The sequence below is a fragment of the Neolamprologus brichardi genome, chromosome 14 (genome assembly GCF_056152115.1).
Source record: "Neolamprologus brichardi isolate AB-2024 chromosome 14, ASM5615211v1, whole genome shotgun sequence".
Classification (NCBI taxonomy): Eukaryota; Metazoa; Chordata; class Actinopteri; order Cichliformes; family Cichlidae; genus Neolamprologus; species Neolamprologus brichardi.
Window position 1 is genome coordinate 39,861,434 of NC_142117.1, and position 23,490 is coordinate 39,884,923.

The 23,490-nt window shown below is 40.3% G+C and overlaps 2 protein-coding genes across 5 annotated transcripts; one reads left to right on the forward strand and one right to left on the reverse strand.

Moving 5' to 3' along the window:
• Positions 1–17: 17 nt before the first annotated feature.
• Positions 18–16,936, reverse strand: ech1 (enoyl CoA hydratase 1, peroxisomal). Of its 2 annotated transcripts, none has more exons than XM_087851327.1 (10): positions 16,678–16,936; positions 4,146–4,314; positions 3,443–3,531; positions 3,232–3,356; positions 2,655–2,703; positions 1,904–1,968; positions 1,602–1,672; positions 1,431–1,502; positions 1,193–1,343; positions 18–428 (listed from the first exon to the last, which is right to left on the reverse strand). In XM_087851327.1, exons 1-10 carry the CDS (start codon positions 16,814–16,816, stop codon positions 324–326), a joined length of 1,035 nt encoding a protein of 344 aa, XP_087707453.1. In that variant the 5' UTR covers positions 16,817–16,936; the 3' UTR covers positions 18–323. The 2 variants fall into 2 exon arrangements, with proteins under 2 accessions (XP_087707453.1, XP_087707454.1); XM_087851328.1 differs by having other exon boundaries at positions 16,695–16,768.
• LOC148099686 (delta(3,5)-Delta(2,4)-dienoyl-CoA isomerase, mitochondrial-like) lies at positions 16,787–22,675 on the forward strand. Of its 3 annotated transcripts, XM_087851330.1 has the most exons (11): positions 16,788–17,019; positions 17,114–17,190; positions 18,775–18,943; positions 19,559–19,647; positions 19,734–19,858; positions 20,480–20,528; positions 21,211–21,275; positions 21,507–21,577; positions 21,691–21,762; positions 21,850–22,000; positions 22,258–22,675. In XM_087851330.1, exons 2-11 carry the CDS (start codon positions 17,154–17,156, stop codon positions 22,360–22,362), a joined length of 933 nt encoding a protein of 310 aa, XP_087707456.1. In that variant the 5' UTR covers positions 16,788–17,019; positions 17,114–17,153; the 3' UTR covers positions 22,363–22,675. The 3 variants fall into 3 exon arrangements, with proteins under 3 accessions (XP_087707455.1, XP_087707456.1, XP_087707457.1); XM_087851329.1 differs by having other exon boundaries at positions 16,787–17,190; XM_087851331.1 differs by lacking the exon at positions 17,114–17,190.
• Positions 22,676–23,490: the final 815 nt, after the last annotated feature.

Below are 23,490 nucleotides of genomic sequence, written 5' to 3' on the forward strand. Positions count from 1 at the left end.
ATACTGAATATTTGAAATCACTTTCACATGAGTGTCTTTAATAAGGAAACATTCAGGAGGTCGTTTACAGATGTACAAAGTGTTTCTCAGCTCAGTCAGTTAAGATTTGCCTTAGTTAAATATTATCCATATCTGATGTTAGAGCAGGAGAAATATGAACCTGGATGAATTATTAAACACATAATGACATTAAAATACTGTCTAGTGTGGATACAGATCTCCAGCTAGTAAATGTAATTTTCATTTATAAAATTGGTGTAAGAACGGCCGTAGTGGAGGAGGAAAGAGGCACTTTCTGTATCTGAGCTTTGCCTCACTGCTGTTCAGAGTTTAGAGTATGTCTTCGTTTTGGGACTCTTCTTCTCGAGGGCTGCCTGAGCTGATTTCATCAGATCTTCAGTCTGAAGCATGCTCATGTTCCACGTGGCCTGGAGAAGGAGAAATGATGAACTTGAGTGCTTTATAAAGGGAACTTCAGCAGGCTCATATGCATTTAACTGAGCGTGTCACACCCCTTTATGTTATCAAGTGTCATATAAAAGACACCAGGAAACTGAAATGGAGGGAATGAGGTAGCAATGCCAGATTCCTTCCGGAGAACTGAGAACATGAACCTAAAGTTTGACCTGAATTCTCTCAGTAATCAGGTTCTTCATCATGAAACTAACAAAAATATGCACAGAAATCTTTGTCATATTATAACCATTCGTCTTGATGCATGCCCAATTATCCAGGAAAGGAAATCCCAAAAACTTGATTCTGTTCATCTGGATGTAGCATTTTCAGTGGGAAACGTTTTTGTCACTTGTTTGGGGAAACCAAACAACCTCTGGCTAAGTGGATGGCACAACACAGAAGAGCTACCTTGTCAGACCAGGACTCTGCAGTCTATTTACACCTACAGGCCAGTGGACACTCTTTCAATGATGAGGATGTAACATCCTGATCATTGGTCATTGATCACTGAACTGACCTCACAGCCCATTGTTCATTCAGTGGGCGAGTTTAGTCTTTGTGCAAAGGTACTATTTGTAAGGTTGGGGAAACCTGCACTCAGCTGAGACTGAAGAAACATTTCTCCCACTGAAAATACTACATCCAGATGAACAGAATCAACCTGTGGGGATATTCTTCATTGTGAAGCTGACAAAAATATGCACAGAAAACTTTGTCACATTATACTCCTCCTTACAATGTAATCCAATCCATCTGCTACGCTGTGGTTTCTGGCATAGATGAGGTTTATTTTGGTGCCCTGCACTGCAACTGGGCTGCGACCAGCAATCTCTCCAGCAATCTCCAGAGCTCCAGCCATCATCGCCTCCTTATCTGCAAACACTCGGCTGAAGAAGAAGGGAAGGGTTTTCAAACTGTTAGAATAAATAAGTGCTTTTAATTTGGAAAAAGAGTGATGAGGGAACATTGTTTACCTGACCAGTCCGCTGCTCTTAGCTTCATCAGCATACATCTTTCTCGCTGTCAGAGCCAGTTCATTAACAAGACTGTTGAAAATAGAAATAGAAGCATTCAGTCACTTAACAGTGTCATGCCATAAATTGCTTGTAATCTTATCCCAATTGTAAATCATGCTGCTGGCTCACCTTTGGCTGCCGATGACCTTCGGGAGTCTCTGGAGTGTTCCAACATCTGCTGCAAGTCCAATATCAACCTCCTATGGAGCCAAAGCAGAGGGAATCATCATTGCTACATTTAGCAAACAATCTCAAGATCTAGTATGTAATCTCTGCTCAAAACCTTGCTGTAGGATATGACAGATCAAAGAGATCAAGATCTGTGAAATTGTTTAACACAAATCTTCATAAGTTGGTTTATATTTAATCAGCTATCTATTCCATGGTTTCCTAATTGTCCTCACCACAATGATAAAATCAGATGATTATACCTTAACTTGGAACCAGGCGTCCTGGGTGCACAAGCGAATGTCGCAGGCTGTAATCATGTCAACACCTGCCAGAGAAAACACCACCTACGGTTAACTCACCGAAGCTCCTTTCTCCACCAAACTCAATGCGTCAAACACCTCCACAACCAAGAAGCCTGTATCACAGCCTGTGGGTTTCCCTGGCTCCTGCTAGCATCATGTCCATGCAGTAAACTAACCAGTTATATATCAAAGCTTGAAAACAGTATTTTCAAATGTCTTGTTGTCTTCTAGGGTCAAGTCGAAAGCAGCCATGGGGTAGAGGGGGTTATGTATAGTTTCAGCCACCGCCTTCAGAACACAGCAAATCTCGTTGGGGAGAAATTTCAATTAAAATTCATCCATACCACAAACACGTTGGACTGGTCCAGCTGAACGACTCAATTAGGAATTTTAGGGGATTTGAAGCTTTTCACACAGAGGCTACAGCTTCTTATATCTGCACACTTCTCAAAGCATCATCCTCCTAACTTCAAGTGTTAAAATGCATAAAACAAAGGCTTAAAAAACAAATAAACATTTATTTATTTCTTCTTGGCTGTAAATGCGTTTATTTCTGCTGTAAAGTTGGACGTTTTAACACGAGACTCTTTGGGAATTCACTCCCTTTTGCAGCCAGACTCAAGCAGACATTCGAGGAACTTTAGTGTTTTTCCAGCTCCTGTACCTTAAGATGATTCACTACAGCACTGTAATCTTTACAATGTCCTACCTGCTCCTACACAGGCTCCATGGATGGCCACCACAACAGGCTTCGGGCACTGCGAGAACACAATTCAAGAGGAAACGTACTTTAATGATAGTGAGGGAGAATTTGTAAGGAAGGGAAGCTTGGTGCACGCTGGGTCCTACTGCTCTTACACTACAGACATTAACAGTGTCACAGTGTATCTTGTATTGAGTTCTTACTGTGTTGTTTCATGCAGGTCACACAGATGAGCAATGCCAATGGAAAAAAATATAATTTCATTACAAAAACTGGAATTTAAAGACAAAATAACCATAAAATAAATCCTATGTTTGTAACTTCTAATCTGTCCTAAGGCTTTCTTTGGCTGAAGTAAAATTGCCACCATTCATCATTTATCCAATTCATAGCCAGGGTTGGTGGGGGGATTAAGTCTACCCCAGCTGCCCCATGGTAAAATTTTGATTTGATTTAGAGAGGCAACATCTGAACAAGAAGCACAGTTCAGGAACCTTCCTGATAAAATCTGATAATTCAGCCACACCTCATGTTTGTGACTGGTTCAGTCTTCTCACTCTTTACATTAATAATGCGCTCTGACCTTCTCTATGACGGAGAAGGTCTCTTGCAATTTCTTAATCTTTTTTTTGAACCCCCAGGAGATTCTGGCTGTGTCGTCTCCTTCTGGTTGAAGCACATTGTGCGTCATGTCCATGAGATCGATACCTGCGCATTAACACAGATGAGATTATACACACTGATTATACACACTGAGAGAAGAGAACAGAGGTTTTAATATTCTGTATACCCACCAGCTGTGAAGAGCTTCCCTGCTCCAGAAACTACCACTGCTCTGCACTCGGGGTCCTCAGAGAGCTCATTAAAGCAGGTCAGCATCTCACTGGCAGAGAAACACATGAGTTCAGATCAGCGTTCACCCAAATAATAATTTAGCTTTTAATTCCAGTGATTAGTTTGACTTTTTGAGCTCTTTTATGTCTGATAATTTAACACTTTTAGAGTTACATGTATTAGCATTATTTTTTTATTCACACTAAATGATGCAATATTGATTCTCAACGATTCACGAAATAGTAATAGTCTGAATATTGTGTTCACTTGTTTGTAGGGAGTGACTGTATTTGTTTAACTCTGTATGTGCTTCTCTCCTGATCACAGGACTGAATATGTTTGGGAGCTAGCCTACTTGCCGGTCTGTGCTGTTACACAACGAGGGTTGCAGGATGAATGAAAACAAAAACTCATACAAGTGCTTTTCCCCCCCTCACGCACTATACTCCCAGCATAAGTAAGAGAAGCCAGCTGAGGTAAACACATGCTGGGTATGATGAACCTTCTCTTTATTTTCACCAATATAAATAAAGAATATGGACAATATGGACTTTCTAACTGAATATAAGCTGTGAGACAGGTTCCAGCATCCAGGTATAATATATAGCATTTGTCATGCCTCTGACACTGTAAAATATGTATATATGTAATTCTGATTCCTGCCTCCAGAAAGCACTGTTCATGGCATTGCGTTTCTCAGGCCGGTGAAGTTCAACATGCGTGATGGACTCTGTAGGGCGACTGATGGCCAGGGTCGTGTACGGAGGGGTGGCACCACCTGAAGATGACATGGCTCTGGCCACAGTTTGACTAGGCAATCGCAACCCCTTATCTAAGAAGAAAAAAGAGAACAACATTAGACTGTGGCCAAGAAGCAAGAGTAGTGAAAGCTACAAGGCTACAATGGACTATTCATAGGCCTTTTCTCATCTTTACCATTTTGTATCTTACTTACATTCAAGGCCTCAACTCACTTATACACCTCAGTATTGGTTCAGTCTACAGTGTTCTCAAGCCAGTGATTTTAGAGCACACACACACCGAATAAACAAAACAAGGGTATGCACAACATTGTCATCAGTGCCACAATACCACAACTGACTGAAGTTGGCATGGATGTCCAGCCTTGGATGTCAATGAGATGATCACTGGTGATCTGAGTCGACATAGTGACACCCTGTGACTGTTTCAGCACAACCATGTCTGCACAGTCCAGCCGAGCATCTAGTCCCAGTACACCTCGCAGTGAAAATGTCTGGGACGCTAAGTTGATGTGTTCAACAGAAGCAGCCACAGTGACCATTTCACAGCTGCAGGCTGCACTTGTCCAGGAATGGAGAGCAATCAGGGCACTTGATTAGTCCGTGTACAGACTTCAGAGGAGACCACAACTCATTATTTGTAGATATGGTAAATGGACTGGTGTTTATATAGCACTTTTCTACTCTGAGCACTGATTCGAACATTATTTTTCTATGTAAGTGCTTTCTTTGCACACATTCATACCTTGACAGATGCATCAAAGATCAGCCTGGGCTTAGTATCTTGCCCAAGAATATTTGGTATATATTCTGAGTGTGTCCACCCCTGTATGACCACAGTGTACCCATCCATGTTGCATGTTTCCAGCACCTTGCTGAATCTGTGACATGAAGAATTAAGGTAGTTCTGAAGGCAAAAGGGGTCCAACCTGCACAAGGAACCTAATAAAGTGGCTGGTCAGTGTAAATAAAGGAAAAAGTAAATATATGATAAACAAAATTAAAGCAAATATCTAATGAATAAATCACCACAACTCTAATTTAATCACTAAAATAGTCATTTTGTTTAAGAAAGTGAGCAGTCCACCACTATAGATCCATGTTTTTCCACAGTTAGTCTTTTCCCCTCACTTCTAGCTCCTCAAATGCAGCTTTTGTTTGAAGAAAAAAACAAAAAAGAAAAAGCATATTTATACACAATTAACTATATGCAGCCAGATGGACTACTCTCCACCGCTCATTCTTGCTGCTTGTCAGGTTGTGTTGAGTGGAAACACACTCCTGTACTTTTATTGCAGGGTGGTGTCTGTCGGTATAAGGCCACACAGGCTTCATTTCCCCATTCATACAAAATACAGATGAAGTTACAGGAAACAGAGGAATAAGTATCTGGGAGGAGACAATTATAAATAAAATAAGAACAGGTCATTGCTTTTTGAATGGCACACTTTTTAAGATGGTTAAACATCTAACTGTAGTTGGTGTAATGCTATGGAAATGATAGAACTTCTTAGCTGCAGGAAGTATATCAATCAAAGAAGACTCCGCGTCGGTTCACTGACAAATAAGGGGCCTCTCATCCAAGACCTCCTATCTGACTGTAAGTTTGAGTTTTTCTGCTAAACTGAAACCTGGCAACAACCTGATGACTTTTCTCAGCTAAATGAATCTACTCCTCCGGGGTTTGTTTACTTTTCTAAACCTCGCTGCTCAGATCGTGGGGGTGGTCCTGCGATCATTTTTCGCCAGCACTTGAAAGTCCTGCCAGTTAATCTTGATACCTTTAGTTCCCGTGAGTGCCTTTTAAGTGAGCTGACTGGACCTATTCCCACCATCATAGCTACTGTATACCACCCCCCGAAACCTAACCTCAGTGACTTTGCGAACCTATTCAATTCAATTCAATTTTATTTATATAGCGCCAAATCACAACAAAAGTCGCCTCAAGGCGCTTCACCTACTAACCCATCTTTCATCTCTCTCCCCAAATGTGATCTTGGTGGGAAATTTCAACATTCATATGAATAATAATGACCGTCTGCTCACCAGAGACTTTTCCTCTTGTCTCGAAGGCTCTGAATTCAAACAATTTATCGACTTTGCCATTCACTCTAAAGGACACACCCTGGACTTGGTCTGCTGTTCTGGTCTTTCTCCCTCGAATCTTTCTGCTACTGAAATCCCCATAACTGACCACTTCCTCCTTTCATTTAACCTCACTCTCTGCTGCTCTTCTACCAAGCCAACCCGTCTCATCTCGTTCCGCAACATCAACAACATTGATATGGACATTCTCACTACCAGTTTGGACAATATTCAGAATCCTGTCTTCTATTCTGTCCCTGATGATCTGTTGTTATATTATAATAATTGTTTACTCAATGTCCTTGATTCTCTGGCTCCTGTAAAAACCCACTGTTTCCTTTGCTCCTTGGTTTACCTCTGACCTCCGAGCTTTGAAGGCCAAAGCTCAGCGTAGTTATAAGAAATCTGCTTTAACTGTTGACGCAGAAATCTATAAATATCATGTACTCCAATATAAAGACTCTGTCAATCAGGCCAAACAAAGCTTCTACTCTGGTATTATCACTTCTTGTGAGGGTAGCTCCAGGACTATGTTTTCACAAACTTCTTCAGCCCCCAACGCTTTACCACCACACTTCTATTCTTCTGAAATCTGTAACTCCTTGATGCTGTTCTGGACTACAAAAATGAATAACATCCACCAGCAACTCAGATCAAATGTTGTGTCTACCCCCTCTCCAGAACCATTTCTCCATTTTCAGCCCTTTTCCACCTTTGATCTTCCTGATTTATCCGATATTTCTGAGTTTATATGTAAATCAAAGCCCGCCACATGTCATCACGTTCCCATGCCTACAGGGTTTATGAAATCCTGCCTCTCTTCCTTACTCCCACTCATCTCTGCTATCATTCACTCTTCTCTTCGTTCACTCAAGATTGCTTCAGCCACTCCTATACTGAAATAACCATCTTTAGATCCTAACAACTTTAACAACCTCCGTCCGATTTCCAATTTACCCTTCATTTCTAAAATACTTGAAAAAGTGGTTGCAGCTCAACTTCATGTACACCTGGTTAATAATAATATTTACGAGAGATTTCGATCTGGTTTTCGCTCATGTCACAGTACAGAAACTGCTTTACTTAAAGTCACTAACGATCTTCTAATCGGAGCTGACTCTGGCCTTCTCACCATTCTCGTCCTTTTAGATCTGAGCTCAGCCTTCGACACCATTTCTCACTCTGTACTTCTAAGCAGACTTTCCTCTCTCAGCATCTCCGACACACCGCTCGCCTGGTTTCAATCATATCTCCTCGACTGCTGCCAGTTTATTCAACTAAGATCATTCTGCTCTCGCCTCTTCCCAGTCACTTCTGGTGTACCTCACGGTTCAGTCTTAGGCCCTCTTCTCTTCATAATTTACATCCTCCCTCTTGGTGCCATTTTCCGTAAATTTGATCTTCATTTTTACTGCTTTGACACCCAGTTTCACCGATGACACCCGGTTATATCTCTCCTGCAGGTCTGATTCCTCCCTCCCACCTTCTTCTCTTACAGAATGCTTATCCGAATTAAAATCCTGGTTCAGCTCTAATTTTCTTAAGCTCAATGAGGATAAAACTGAGATCCTCCTTATTGGCACTAAATCCAACCTACTGAAGGCAAACCATTTCTCACTCACTATTGATAACCTGAGGAGAAGGGAAAACTGTGGAGTTAAGAGCCTTGGTGTCATCCTAGACAGTTCACTATCCTATAAATCTCACATCAATAATCTCACCCGTTCTGCCTACATCCATCTACGCAACATTAACAGATTGCTTCCTTCTCTTTCCACCCAGTCTACATCCATTCTTGTCCACAGTCTTGTTACCTCCTGTATTGACTATTGTAATTCTCTCTTGCACAGTCTCCCCCAAAAATCCCTCCATAAGCTTCAACTGGTTCAAAACTCTTCTGCCGCATTATCACCAGAACCCCTCCTACCAGCACATCACCCCTGTTCTCCTGGAACTTCACTGGCTCCCTGTGAAATTCTGGATAGTGTACAAACTTCTACTGCTCACCTTCAAGGCCCTTCATAACCTCGCTCCTCTCTATCTTTCTGACCTGTTAAGCACTATCTCTTCCACCTGCTCACTTCCATCCTCTTCTTCTATCCAGCTTTCTGTGCCTTCTTTTCGCCTCACCACCATGGGAAGCAAAGCTTTCAGCTGCTCTGCTCCCAGACTGTGGAGCTCTCTTCCCCCATATAAAAGAAACATTGGTTCTCTCCCCCAGTTTAAATCTCAACTCAAAACCCATCTATTCAAATCTGCATATTAACTGTGAACCTATTGTTTGTTTATTTTACCTTGTGCTTTTGTTTTCTTATTTTTCTTCATTGTCATTGTTCTATTATGTGTTTTATTCTATTGTCAAGTGTCCTTGGGTGTCTTGAAAGGTGCTTTCAAACAAAATGTATTATTATTATTATTAATAAAGAAGAATACTGAGTGTAGAAATGTGTAGTAATAGGGAATTCAAGTTTGAAAATGTGGTTACTCAGTTAAATCATGATGAAGGGAAAGGACACATATTTCGTTTTTTTGAGAAATACTGGATTCATTAAGAAGATTTAAGCAAATGGAAATGATAGAATTTTATTTTGAACATGCAAATATAATTGAAATAACAAGAGAAAAAAAACCCCTTAAAAATCATCAAGTTTTCATGTATATATCTATGTCTACAGAATGTGTGTGCTCGAAAAGTTGTAGGATGAACTTTACACTTTACCTGTTCCTACCCCCTTATTTCAAATTTCATTCATTACAAATCCATATCCAGGATTCAACATTATTTGATCATATATGTTTAACTATGTAGCAGCATAACCCAAGAGATGGCAGCGGTGCATTATTGTTGGATGCAAGCTGCCGTTAAAATGAAAAGAAGAAAAGAAGATTTAAACATTATGCAGAATTACTGAGATGGGACTTATAATCACCTTCTTATGGGTACCAGCGCATCGTGGAGTTAAGGGAAATGAAATGGCAAACAGAACAGCAAAGGAAGCTACAAAGAGACCATTGGTGGAAATGTTAGTGGGACAGAGATTAAGAACAGAATATGGCACAAAATGAAAGAAAGGTAGCAAAAGCAATGGAAGGAAGAGAGGAAAGGGCGATGGTTTTACAAAATCCAAAGGAAAATACGAGAAATGAGAAGCACAGGAAGGAACAGGGGAGAGGAGACAGTTATATCTCGACTTAGATTTGGGCACACAGGTTTGAATAGCGCATTGTTTTTTTTTTTTTTATTACTTAGTTTTTAATAAAGGTTTTACATATTTTTACAACAGAAAAGGAAAACAACAAACAACCAAAAACAACAATAACAAAACAAGCAGTCGACTGGAAAGCACAGCTTTTTCCCACAAAGCAATTCTGGCAGTGAGAACATGACTTTATATTCATGAATTGACAGCACATCTACAGATGTAAGAGCAGCTTAGGAGAGGCATGCAGAAGTTTATATAGATGTGAGTAGGCACAAACAGGAGAAAGAAAAAATAAATTAAATTAAAAAAACAAAACAAAACAACATTCTAATTTCGGATATATTTCAACCACTTGTCCCATCTTGTGGTATAAATATTAGCTTGCAGCCTTAACAAAAAGGTAAGTTTTTCCATTTTATGAATCTCCTCAACAACGCTCAACCAGTCGTCCAGAATAGGGGGGTCAGTACAGAGCCACTTACGAGTAATTGCTTTTTTTGCAGCAGCAGTAAGAATCTTCAGGAGATATTTGTCATTGCTTGTTAATTCTTCGGGCAGGTCTCCTAAATAAAATGTTATGACAGGCCGTTGTTTTGATTTAAAGCCTATAGTCTGTTCTATCTTTGATATAACATCTTCCCAAAATTTAGAAAGTTTTCGACACGACCAGAATATGTGGGTATGGTTTGCAACAGTTTCCCCACAGCTCCTCCAGCATGAAGAATTTCCTCGTGTTTGTTGGTTTGGTGTTATGAAAAATCGTACCAGGTTTTTCCAACTAAATTCTCGCCAGTATGCAGAGGATGAGGTTGAAATGGCAGTCTCACACATATTGTCCCATTGCTCAGAAGTTATAACTGAGGACAACTCTCTCTCCCATCTTCCCTTTATATAATCTGTTGAAGTTCCCCTACTTTTCAATATGCCCTGGTAGAGTTTAGAGATAACTGACTTGCATCCCTTATAGTATGTTTGTGAAATCAGATTAATTATTTCATTGGATTGTGTATTAATTTCTTTAGTCACTTTTGAGGACAAATACTGCCGTAATTGTAGGTATCTGAAAAAATCACTTTTTCCTAGCCCATATTTTTCTTGTAATGTTTGAAAACTTTGCAGGCCATTCTTATCCAGTATTTTACAGTATACATTAATGCCTTTATGTGACCAGTTCTTAAATTGTAAATCCAATTGGTTTGGTTTAAACTCAGAGTCATAAGCCACCCACTTAAGTACTTGAATGTGGTTCCTTAGATTTAGTTCTTTCACTAACTCAAACCAGATAAGCAATGTAAAAGATGCGAAAGGGTTCAGTTCTTTCTGGTAGGCTGTTGCCAGCTTCTGATCTCCTATCAAGGCTTGTATTGGAATGACCCCACACATATTCTCAATGTCTTTCCATCGGGCCCCATAAGTGTCATCACACCATTGTATAATTATTTTGAGTTGAGCAGCAAGGTAGTAATCTCTGAGACTTGGGAGGGAGAAGCCGCCTTTCTCTTTATGGATTAATAATGTGCTATATTTAATTCTAGGTTTCCGCCCCCTCCAAATAAATCGAGATATTTGTTTGTCCCAGTCATGGAACTGAGATTTGGGGATTTTGATAGGTAGAGACATAAACAGATACAGTAGTCTGGGTAGGACTGACATTTTAATGACCTCCATCCTCGCGCTAAAATCAAAAACAAGTGTTGACCATTGGGTGAGGTCCTCTTTAATCTTTTGGCTCACAGGCTCAAAGTTTTTTTTATACAAGTCATCTAACGATTTAGTCAGCCATACTCCTAAATATCTAATTGCTTTCAGAGACCAATCAACAGAAAGAAATTTTTTAACCTCACTCGACGGGCTATAGTTAAAACTTAAAATTTGTGTTTTTCCTATGTTGAGTTTGTAACCAGAATACATCCCAAACCTTCCCAGCAAATCTAAAAGGGTCCAGATGGACTGGTCTGGATTTGACAAGTACAAAAGGACATCATCAGCATATAATGCTATTTTGTGTTCTCTTGAATTAACCACGACCCCATGAATACTATTATTTTCTCTTATTGCCTGTGCTAAAGGTTCAATGTAAAGAGCGAAAAGAGTCGGAGACAAGGGACAGCCTTGACGAGTAGATCTTTCCAACTTTATACGGTCCGTGACTCGTCCATTTATCTTGATTCTCGCGGTAGGCATCGAATATAATGTCTTAATACTGTTAATGGAGTTTTCAGCAAAACCAAATCTTTCTAGGACCAAGAACAAATACGTCCAGCTGACGCGATCAAAGGCCTTTTCGGCATCCAGACTAATTAGTACCGCTTTATGATTATTTTCTCTTACATTATTGATTATGTGGAGAGAGCGTCTTATGTTGTCTTGGGTTTGCCGGCCCCCAACAAATCCAGTTTGATCTTCATCAATCAAATCTGGAATGAACGAGTTTAGCCTATTAGATATAATTGAGGCGTAAAGCTTATAATCTTGGTTTAGGACTGATATCGGCCTATATGAGCTGCACAGCGTTTTGTTCTTACCGTCTTTAGGTATAATTGTTATGATTGCCTCAGACCATGATGGGGGGGTGGACATATTCTCTAATGTCCAGTTCAATGACCTTAGCAAAACTGGAAGCACCTCCACCTCAAATGCCTTATACCACTCAGCCGGCAGGCCGTCTGTACCTGGTGTTTTGTTATTTTTTAGTTTCTTTAAGGCCATTTCCAATTCTTCTTTCTGAATCTGTTTGGTTAGGCATTCATTTTGACACTTGCCAATTGATGGCAAATCTAATGAATTAAGAAACATTTTTATATCTTCTGTATTGGCTTGTGCAGGTTGTGCGTATAACATTTTGTAATAGGTTTGGAATGCCAAGTCAATTCCTTCCAGGTCACTTTGTAATTTCCCAGTTTGGGGATCAAGGACTGAGCATATAGAATGCGTCATTTGCTTTTTACGAAGTTTTCTAGCAAGTAATTTTGTTGCCCTTGGCCCCGTTTCATAGTATGATTGTCTCATAAATTTGTATTTTTTCTCTTCTTCTTCCTGATATATATCGAGAATTTGTTTTTTAATTTTCTGAATTTGTTTCAAGGTCTGGTCAGATTGAGTGTTCTTGTGTCTGTTTTCTAAATCTTTTAGTGTATTTTCAAGTCCATTTAGCTGATTCTCTTTAGCTTTCTTCAGAGCTGCACTTAGTGATATAAATTTGCCCCTAACAACTGCCTTTAAGGTGTCCCATAAAATGTTAGGATTTACCTGGCCATTATCATTTATTTCTAGAAAATGTTTTATTTCGGTTTTTATCTCTTTTATAATAGCCTTATTGTTAAGTAGACCTGTATTTAGCCTCCATATAGTTTTTTTTGGTCTAGTCTCTAGGTTAATTGTTAGATAAATTGGTGAATGGTCTGACATATTCCTAGTGCCTATGTCACAACTTTTTACCCTATGTCTATCATTTCTAAAGACAAAGAAAAGATCTATTCTTGAATATACAGCATGGGGAGGTGAAAAGTAAGTAAAATCTCTATGCTTTGGATGCATTTCTCGCCAAATATCCAATAAGCCCAAGTCATCCAGGCCCTTTCTTAGCAATTTACTCTGTGAAGTCACGATCCTCTTATTATTAGAGGTATCCTCCTTATGCATGATTGTATTAAAGTCCCCTGCGCATATTAACACACCCTGAGACTCCGAGGAGATCAATTCAAGGATTTTCTTAGGAAGTTTCAAATCATAATTTGGTGGTAGGTAGACTGAAAGAAGAGTTACCATTTTGCCCTCTATTTTTCCTTGAATCAACACATATCTGCCTTCATTATCCTTTACTTGTCTGGTAAGTTCAAAATGTAGGGAGTTGTGTATCAATACCGCAACTCCTCTTTTGTTACCTGTTTTAAAAGAGCTGTAAAATGTATTTGAGAATCCAAACTTCTTTAACTTCTCATGCTCTGTTTGAGATAAATGAGTTTCTTGGAGAAACACAATCTGCATTTTTTCCCGCTTTATCTTAGACATGACTCTACTCCTCTTAACAGGGTTGTTAAGTCCATTTACATTCCATGAAGCTGCTCTAAAGTCACAGTTACTCATACCGGTATTTCCAACCACTTATGTCGACGCTCTGAACATAGTTAGAACTATAAGAACAAAATAACCACAAAAACTGAACATATGTTACCTTGACTTCCACTCCTGGGGCTTTATAGTGCCCTGTCATTCTATAGTGTCCATTCTTACAATATTGGAGAAAAAATCCTACCATATGTAGGAGCTCCATCGCTGCATCTAACAGCTTTCTCTCGTCTCTGCGCATTTTAATTATCTCTCTCTCGGTCCTGATCAACATAGTCTGTTCTACACGACACAGGTCTAACGCAAAAAAAAAAAAAAAAAAAAAAAAAAAAAAAAAAAAAAAAAAGGTATAAAGTAAAAAAACCTTACGGGAGCAATACGTACAATGCCAGCATATGGTAGAGGTATTTCTTTATAAATCTTAAATAAAATGTAATAGGAAGGCTAAACGCCTCTTCCTCTATTATAATAAACTGAGATTAGGAAACAGTACTTACAGAGCCAAAACAGGTATTTTGGCCGCTTAGTCCAGTGAGGCCTAACACAAGATAGTTTATACTTATTGTCTGAGAAATCCACGAAGCCTTCCGCGGACACGTTCGGAGTGTGAGCTATCCGTTTTCTCCCAGTGTGTGCTTCGGGTGAAAACCTGTTCCCAGTTGACGTCCCTGCAGCGTGGCATCTCCACAGCGTAACCCCGCTTCTTCATATCCTCTGCCGCTTCTGATGCACTCTTGTACAGGCGTGGTCCGCTCTCCCAATGAATTCTCATTTTAGCTGGGTATGGTGTCTGGAAACGAATTTTTTGTTCTTTGAGGATCTTCTTAATGTCCTTGTATTCTTTGAGCTTGTTGTTAATCTCAGTCGGTAAGTCGTGTGTAAAAGTGATAGTTTTGCCCTCATAAGAAATTTTCTTTGCCCAAGCTGCTCTCAGGATTTTGTCTTTTATGTCATACCTCTGGAAGTTAACCACAATAGACCTTGCAATCGCTATGTCTTGCGGCTTTGGTCCCAGTGATCGGTGAGCGCGCTGAATCTGCAACTCCTCATCTTCGGGAAGGGCAAGTTCTTTCTTTATGAAGTTGTTAATGAATGCCATCATATCATTCCCCTCCGCATCTTCCTTAATTCCGTATATACGGAGGTTGTTGCGGCGCGATCTTCCTTCCAGGTCCGTGACTTTGGTCTGGAGAGTTTTCTGCTGGTCCAGACAATGAATTAGCGCATCTCTCAGGTCCACATTCACTGTCTCAAGTTCGTTCACACGTTGTTCTGCTTCAGTTAGCCTAGTGGCGTGATTACGAATATCCACGATGGCATCTTGTAGCTTCTGATTCATCTCAGCCTTTAGGTTATTCAGATCTTCTTTGATTTCTTTCCTCATCTCTCGGATGTTATCGCTCAAATTTTGTATTGCTTTAGCCATTGTTAGCTCGTTTTCCTCACTTTGTTCCGTGCTCCTCTTCATGCTAGCTCCGTCGCTGTCGCCGTCCCGCAAGGTGTCTCTTGCCTCTCCGTAACTTTTTGAGCCCCCCTGTGTCTTTTTACATCTGCCTCCACGCATTGTATATCATCGTCAGTATGAATACGGTTATTGTATCGAGTTTGTGGAGTTTTCCTCACTTATGATCAGGAGCGGACAAAAAGTTAATCCGCCATTTTGGAGCGCTCACCGGAAGTCCCCAGTCAGTTGAAGACTTTTACCCACTATAGCGCATTGTTTTTAATAGGAAAACACAGTAAAGGAGAGTGTGACTGCAACAGAGAACAGGAAACAACAGAACACGTTTTATTGCACTGTTAGAAATATGATGCTGAAAGAAGACAATTAATCAAAAAGCTTGGCGATATGAAAGTGGACTTGGTTGATTTATTTCGTAAGAACTTGAGAAGTGAATGTTATCAGGCCATATTTTGGTTTGCTTGGGAAGATTTGAATGGATTTTTATTTTTGACATTTCGGTCCACACTCCACACCAGTAGGTGGCGGTAATGCAACATTTTGTTGTTTGTCAACCACCAATAAACAATCTGAAGAAGAATCAGAATCAGAATAAGAGAAGCTTTCCCCATTTATTTGTGAGTGTAACTGTACTTTTCTGGCTGTACAGTTACAGAGTGGCCGTGTATTTATTTCCTGCCGTTTTGGAGAGGGCGGCTGCCCTTCTACCGGCAGGGATTTGATTGCTGCCCGCTGTAGCCTCTGTTCGGCGGGCAGTGTTGATCGTTTCGGCCCAGTCAAGCTGAGGGAAACGTCTGCAGCAGCCGCCGTTTGGCCCCGTCCTTTAAGGAACTGCTGTCTTGTACCGTCTACAGTTTTGTGACACTGTTTATATTTGGTTTGACCACGTAGCCAGACTCTGGGGATCCTTTACGTTTTCTGGTGATTGTTTACAGTGACATTTGTACCTGCACATTTGATTTGTACCATTCGTCATAGAGAGCGTCATTCCTGTTTGGAGTGCGCAGGGATCAAATATCGTCTGTGCATTTTGTAGTTTGACTGTGAGCAATGCGTCTGATGTTAAGTGCCCTATTAGACATTTGTGACACTTTTTTAAATGCAGTGAATTGAGGATACTCAGTATCTGTGGGACCTTCGGTTATGGGTCGTTTTCCACACTACTTTTGTTGTACAGCACGTGTGATTTTTCTCCTCTCATGGTCCTTAGCTACTGGCAAGTCCAGTTCAATGTATGGTGGTTTTATTTAATTTAGGATAGTATTACAGGACAGGCCGTGCCACAGTCAACTTTTATTGTGCTCTGTTCTTTTTTTTTAGTTTTTTTATTTTAACAAATGCAGTTAATAAAGGTATCTTAATATTTGGACCAGCCTGCCTCAGTCGTGTATTCTCGAAGCTGTGTAATGTTTTCTGGTTGGTTTTTGAAAAGACTCTTTATATTTCATAGGGGTGAAATTAAAGAACACAAAGTGAGCCCTGCACCTTACAAAACACTGAAGCTGCACTGACGACCTTTCACCCACTTATCCTCACACGCTTTGATACGTTTTACTACTACTTAACACAACAATTAAAGTAAAAGAATAAAATACAAACAAATTATAGACACTTACATCTAGTGACAGCTGACCTGAAAACCATCGCCAACATCGCCTTTTGAACCCTGCAGAGTCCAGACTGTTTAGTGAAGACAGTCAAGTGAACCGTCATTTGTGATCTGCAGTGAAGCCAGTCGCCTCTTATCCGACGCATAAGTTTTCTTTCGCTTCTACACTAGGCTTTACGGCAGCGCCAGTGCTAACTTAGCTACAGAATGCTACGGAATTGTTTATAGTTCACATAGTGACGTCACGGGTTCATTTAATGAGCTGTGCGTTAACATTTGTTAAGTAAAGCCACGCTGTATGTCTGCTGTTTGTGCCGAAGGATAACCGGTGAACTATCGATTAACTCACGTAAGATCCCTGCTGATAACTACTTAGCTTTAGCAAAGCTAACTGGCTAATGTCCAGAGGGCCAGGTGAAGTGAATGATTGATTCTGTATGCAGCCTCGCTAAACGGTCTGGACTCTGCAGCGTTCAAAGGGCGATGTTGGCAGTGGTTTTCAGGTCAGCTGTCACCAAATGTAAGTGTCGGTGATTTGTTTGTATTTTTTTTAAACTTTGTTCTTAGCGTGTGAAAATACACCGGATGTTCTGAATGTTTGTCGCTGTTTTAGCTCGGAGCCGTGTGTCATGCATTTTTTTTAAATTTTATTTTGGAGTCAAAAATTGGAAACAAAACCTTTTATAGGGATAAGTGGGTGAAAGCTCGTCAGTGCAGCTTCAGTGTTTTGTAAGATCACGGTCAAGTGACGGTCAAGCCTTCATTTGTGAGCCGCGGTGAAGCAGCCACCTCTTATCCGCCGCCTAAATTTTCTTGCACTTTTACACTAGGCTTTACTGCAGCGCCCTTTCACCTTCATTGCTAATCGCAAACTCGCGCACACATTTCACGAACATTTACAACACATTTACAACATGAACAGATTTCATTTAAACAGTCTGATTGCATTATATTCAAAAATTCATTAAAATCATCCTTGAAAGTTCACGTGAAACTTTCGACGCATTCTTTCTCTCCTCCAACGACTCAAACTACGTCTGGAAGTTTCATCTCTATCTGCATATTCCACAAAAATGAAGGGAGGGAATTATGCTCTAGTTCAACACAATTACTCAAATATCGCATCATCTGGGCATAACTGTTCTTTGCGATCAGCAATGAAGGAGAATAAGCGCTGCCGTAAAGTCCAGAGTAGAAGCGCAAGAAAATGTGTACTTGATACAGGTTATAGTAGTGATTTTAATTTGTCATAAATGTTGATTTTCTGCTCCATGTATTTTATATAGTTTAATAGTGTATAAATATGCTTTTTCTTTTTTGTTTTTTCTTCAAACAATATCTGCATTTGAGTAGCTAGAAGTGAGAAAAGGGAGTTGACTGTGGAAAAACATGAATAAATAGTGGTGGACTGATCACTTGCTTAAACAAAATTACTATTTTAGCGGTTAAATTGAAAGAGTTGTGGTGATTAATGACCCCATTATATATTTGTTTTAATTTTGTTAATCATATCTTGACTTTTTCCTTTATTTATACTCACCAGCTACTTTATTAGGTTCCTAGTGTAGGTTGGACCCCTTTTTACCCTCAGAACTACCTTAATTCTTCATGTCACAGATTCGCCAAGGTACTGGAAACATGCGACATGGCTTGTTATCCTGCTGTACACAGCCATCACAGGATGGGTACACTGTGGCGATAAAGGGATGGACATGGTCAGCAACAACACTCAGATAGACGTAGTATTAAGAAGATGCTTAGTGAAACCACTGCTGCGAGGCAACATGTTCTTTGCACCAAGATCAGAATTGAGACTCAGGCCAGACAATATTTATTTTTTCTTCTATTGTCCAGTTGTTATGGGTCTGTGCTAGTTGTATCCTCTTCCTTTCAATAACTATTACAATTATTGTAAAACTGTGCCACTTTATTGTAAAGCTGAACCAATACTGAGGTGTATAAGTGAGTTGAGGCCTTGAATGTAAGTAAGATACAAAATGGTAAAGATGAGAAAAGGCCTATGAATAGTCCATTGTAGCCTTGTAGCTTTCACTACTCTTGCTTCTTGGCCACAGTCTAATGTTGTTCTGTTTTTTCTTCTTAGATAAGGGGTTGCGGTTGCCTAGTCAAACTGTGGCCAGAGCCATGTCATCTTCAGGTGGTGCCACCCCTCCGTACACGACCCTGGCCATCAGTCGCCCTACAGAGTCCATCACGCATGTTGAACTTCACCGGCCTGAGAAACGCAATGCCATGAACAGTGCTTTCTGGAGGCAGGAACCAGAATTACATACATACATATTTTACAGTGTCAGAGGCATGACAAATGCTATATATTATACCTGGATGCTGGAACCTGTCTCACAGCTTGTATTCAGTTAGAAAGTCCATATTGTCCATATTCTTTATTTATCTTGGTGAAAATAAAGAGAAGGTTCATCATACCCAGCATGTGTTTACCTCAGCTGGCTTCTCTTACTTCTGCTGGGAGTATAGTGCGTGAGGGGGGGGGAAAGCACTTGTATGAGTTTTTGTTTTCATTCATCCTGCAACCCTCGTTGTGTAACAGCACAGACCGGCAAGTAGGCTAGCTCCCAAACATATTCAGTCCTGTGATCAGGAGAGAAGCACATACAGAGTTAAATAAATACAGTCACTCCCTACAAACAAGTGAAAACAATATTCAGACTATTACTATTTTGTGAATTGTTGAGAATCAATATTGCATCATTTAGTGTGAATAAAAAATATAATGCTAATACATGGAACTCTAAAAGTGTTAAATTATCAGACATAAAAGAGCTCAAAAAGCAAACTAATCACTGGAATTAAAAGCTAAATTATTATTTGGGTGAACGCTGATCTGAACTCGTGTGTTTCTCTGCCAGTGAGATGCTGACCTGCTTTAATGAGCTCTCTGAGGACCCCGAGTGCAGAGCAGTGGTAGTTTCTGGAGCAGGGAAGCTCTTCACAGCTGGTGGGTATACAGAATATTAAAACCTCTGTTCTCTTCTCTCAGTGTGTATAATCAGTGTGTATAATCTCATCTGTGTTAATGCGCAGGTATCGATCTCATGGACATGACGCACAATGTGCTTCAACCAGAAGGAGACGACACAGCCAGAATCTCCTGGGGGTTGAAAAAAAAGATTAAGAAATTGCAAGAGACCTTCTCCGTCATAGAGAAGGTCAGAGCGCATTATTAATGTAAAGAGTGAGAAGACTGAACCAGTCACAAACATGAGGTGTGGCTGAATTATCAGATTTTATCAGGAAGGTTCCTGAACTGTGCTTGTTGTTCAGATGTTGCCTCTCTAAATCAAGATAAGTTATATTAACTATATTAGGGTTCATGAAAGCTCATTTTGCATTCATGTCCACTGTTGTATTGCTATCTTTTAAAATTCAGTCATCAGTTTTTACCATGGGTCAGCTGGGATAGACTTAATCCCCCACCAACCCTGGCTATGAATTGGATAAATGATAAATGATGAATGGTGGCAATTTTACTTCAGCCAAAGAAAGCTTTAGGACAGATTAGAGGTTACAAACATAGGATTTATTTTATGGTTATTTTGTCTTTAAATTCCAGTTTTTGTAATGAAATTATATTTTTTTCCATTGGCATTGCTCATCTGTGTGACCTGCATGAAACAACACAGTAAGAACTCAATACAAGATACACTGTGACACTGTTAATGTCTGTAGTGTAAGAGCAGTAGGACCCAGCGTGCACCAAGCTTCCCTTCCTTACAAATTCTCCCTCACTATCATTAAAGTACGTTTCCTCTTGAATTGTGTTCTCGCAGTGCCCGAAGCCTGTTGTGGTGGCCATCCATGGAGCCTGTGTAGGAGCAGGTAGGACATTGTAAAGATTACAGTGCTGTAGTGAATCATCTTAAGGTACAGGAGCTGGAAAAACACTAAAGTTCCTCGAATGTCTGCTTGAGTCTGGCTGCAAAAGGGAGTGAATTCCCAAAGAGTCTCGTGTTAAAATGTCCAACTTTACAGCAGAAATAAACGCATTTACAGCCAAGAAGAAATAAATAAATGTTTGTTTTTTAAGCCTTTGTTTTATGCATTTTAACACTTGAAGTTAGGAGGATGATGCTTTGAGAAGTGTGCAGATATAAGAAGCTGTAGCCTCTGTGTGAAAAGCTTCAAATCCCCTAAAATTCCTAATTGAGTCGTTCAGCTGGACCAGTCCAACGTGTTTGTGGTATGGATGAATTTTAATTGAAATTTCTCCCCAACGAGATTTGCTGTGTTCTGAAGGCGGTGGCTGAAACTATACATAACCCCCTCTTCCCCATGGCTGCTTTCGACTTGACCCTAGAAGACAACAAGACATTTGAAAATACTGTTTTCAAGCTTTGATATATAACTGGTTAGTTTACTGCATGGACATGATGCTAGCAGGAGCCAGGGAAACCCACAGGCTGTGATACAGGCTTCTTGGTTGTGGAGGTGTTTGACGCATTGAGTTTGGTGGAGAAAGGAGCTTCGGTGAGTTAACCGTAGGTGGTGTTTTCTCTGGCAGGTGTTGACATGATTACAGCCTGCGACATTCGCTTGTGCACCCAGGACGCCTGGTTCCAAGTTAAGGTATAATCATCTGATTTTATCATTGTGGTGAGGACAATTAGGAAACCATGGAATAGATAGCTGATTAAATTTAAACCAACTTATGAAGATTTGTGTTAAACAATTTCACAGATCTTGATCTCTTTGATCTGTCATATCCTACAGCAAGGTTTTGAGCAGAGATTACACACTAGATCTTGAGATTGTTTGCTAAATGTAGCAATGATGATTCCCTCTGCTTTGGCTCCATAGGAGGTTGATATTGGACTTGCAGCAGATGTTGGAACACTCCAGAGACTCCCGAAGGTCATCGGCAGCCAAAGGTGAGCCAGCAGCATGATTTACAATTGGGATAAGATTACAAGCAATTTATGGCATGACACTGTTAAGTGACTGAATGCTTGTAGGTTAAAAAATCTATTTCTATTTTTAACAGTCTTGTTAATGAACTGGCTCTGACAGCGAGAAAGATGTATGCTGATGAAGCTAAGAGCAGCGGACTGGTCAGGTAAACAATGTTCCCTCATCACTCTTTTTCCAAATTAAAAGCACTTATTTATTCTAACAGTTTGAAAACCCTTCCCTTCTTCTTCAGCCAAGTGTTTGCAGATAAGGAGGCGATGATGGCTGGAGCTCTGGAGATTGCTGGAGAGATTGCTGGTCGCAGCCCAGTTGCTGTGCAGGGCACCAAAATAAACCTCATCTATGCCAGAAACCACAGCGTAGCAGATGGATTGGATTACATTGTAAGGAGGAGTATAATGTGACAAAGTTTTCTGTGCATATTTTTGTCAGCTTCACAACGTCACTCTTAAGGTTTGTGTTCAGAGTTCTCCGGAAGGAATCTGGCATTGCTACCTCATTCCCTCCATTTCAGTTTCCTGGTGTCTTTTATATGACACTTGATAACATAAAGGGGATGTGACACGCTCAGTTAAATGCATATGAGCCTGCTGAAGTTCCCTTTTTAAAGCACTCAAGTTCATCATTTCTCCTTCTCCAGGCCACGTGGAACATGAGCATGCTTCAGACTGAAGATCTGATGAAATCAGCTCAGGCAGCCCTCGAGAAGAAGAGTCCCAAAACGAAGACATACTCTAAACTCTGAACAGCAGTGAGGCAAAGCTCAGATACAGAAAGTGCCTCTTTCCTCCTCCACTACGGCCGTTCTTACACCAATTTTATAAATCCAAATTACATTTACTAGCTGGAGATCTGTATCCACACTAGACAGTATTTTAATGTCATTATGTGTTTAATAATTCATCCAGGTTCATATTTCTCCTGCTCTAATATCAGATATGGATAATATTTAACTAAGGCAAATCTTAACTGACTGAGCTGAGAAACACTTTGTACATCTGTAAACGACCTCCTGAATGTTTCCTTATTAAAGACACTCGTGTGAAAGTGATTTCAAATTTCCAGTCTTGGTAGAATAAAGTGGGCACATCAGAGGACATTTAGGAGGAACAACTGCTCATTTCTTTCTACGGTGCTGCAGTTGAGTCTGTTGTAATGCACTGCTTACCAGTGTGGTATGAAGGCTGTTCTGTAGCAGACAAACAGGTACTGCGAGGAGTGGTGAGAACAGCAGAAAAATAAAATTTGGCTGCGGGCTGCCATGCCTGGAGGATACTCAAGCAAGCACAAAACATCCTCAGTGATGGTGTCACAATCACCATCTGAACTGTTGCACTCAGGTAGCGGAAAGAGATCAGCCAAAACCCACATCTCTAGGTTCAGAGACCGCGCCTTTCTAAATACCATCTGTGTCACTTACATGCACCAATAAGTGTATTTTTTTTTGTTTATTATTGCTCTGTTTGCAATGACAAACCAGGCACCCCATCTATTATAGATTATAATAATAATAATAAAAATATATCCTAATGAAACATACCATTGAAGATGAAGCTATCCAGCAGTGTATGAAATGATTAGAATGAGCCAGTAAAAACATCTGGAACTATTATCATTTGTGGATGATCCAGACCTCCTGCATGGGTTCCTGGACAGGCAGTGGAGCACCTTCTTTAACAGACTGATTCAGCTCCACTGTCATAAGGACAGGAAATATCTCACATGACATACCCTCATTCCCTATAATATAATTATGAAACGCTGCCTGAGGGAAGCACAGGACTCCTACAGGAGGAAGGTGGAGCAGAAGTTGGAGAGGAACAATATGATGGAGGTCTGGAATGGTGTGAAAACCATCACAGGCCACAACACC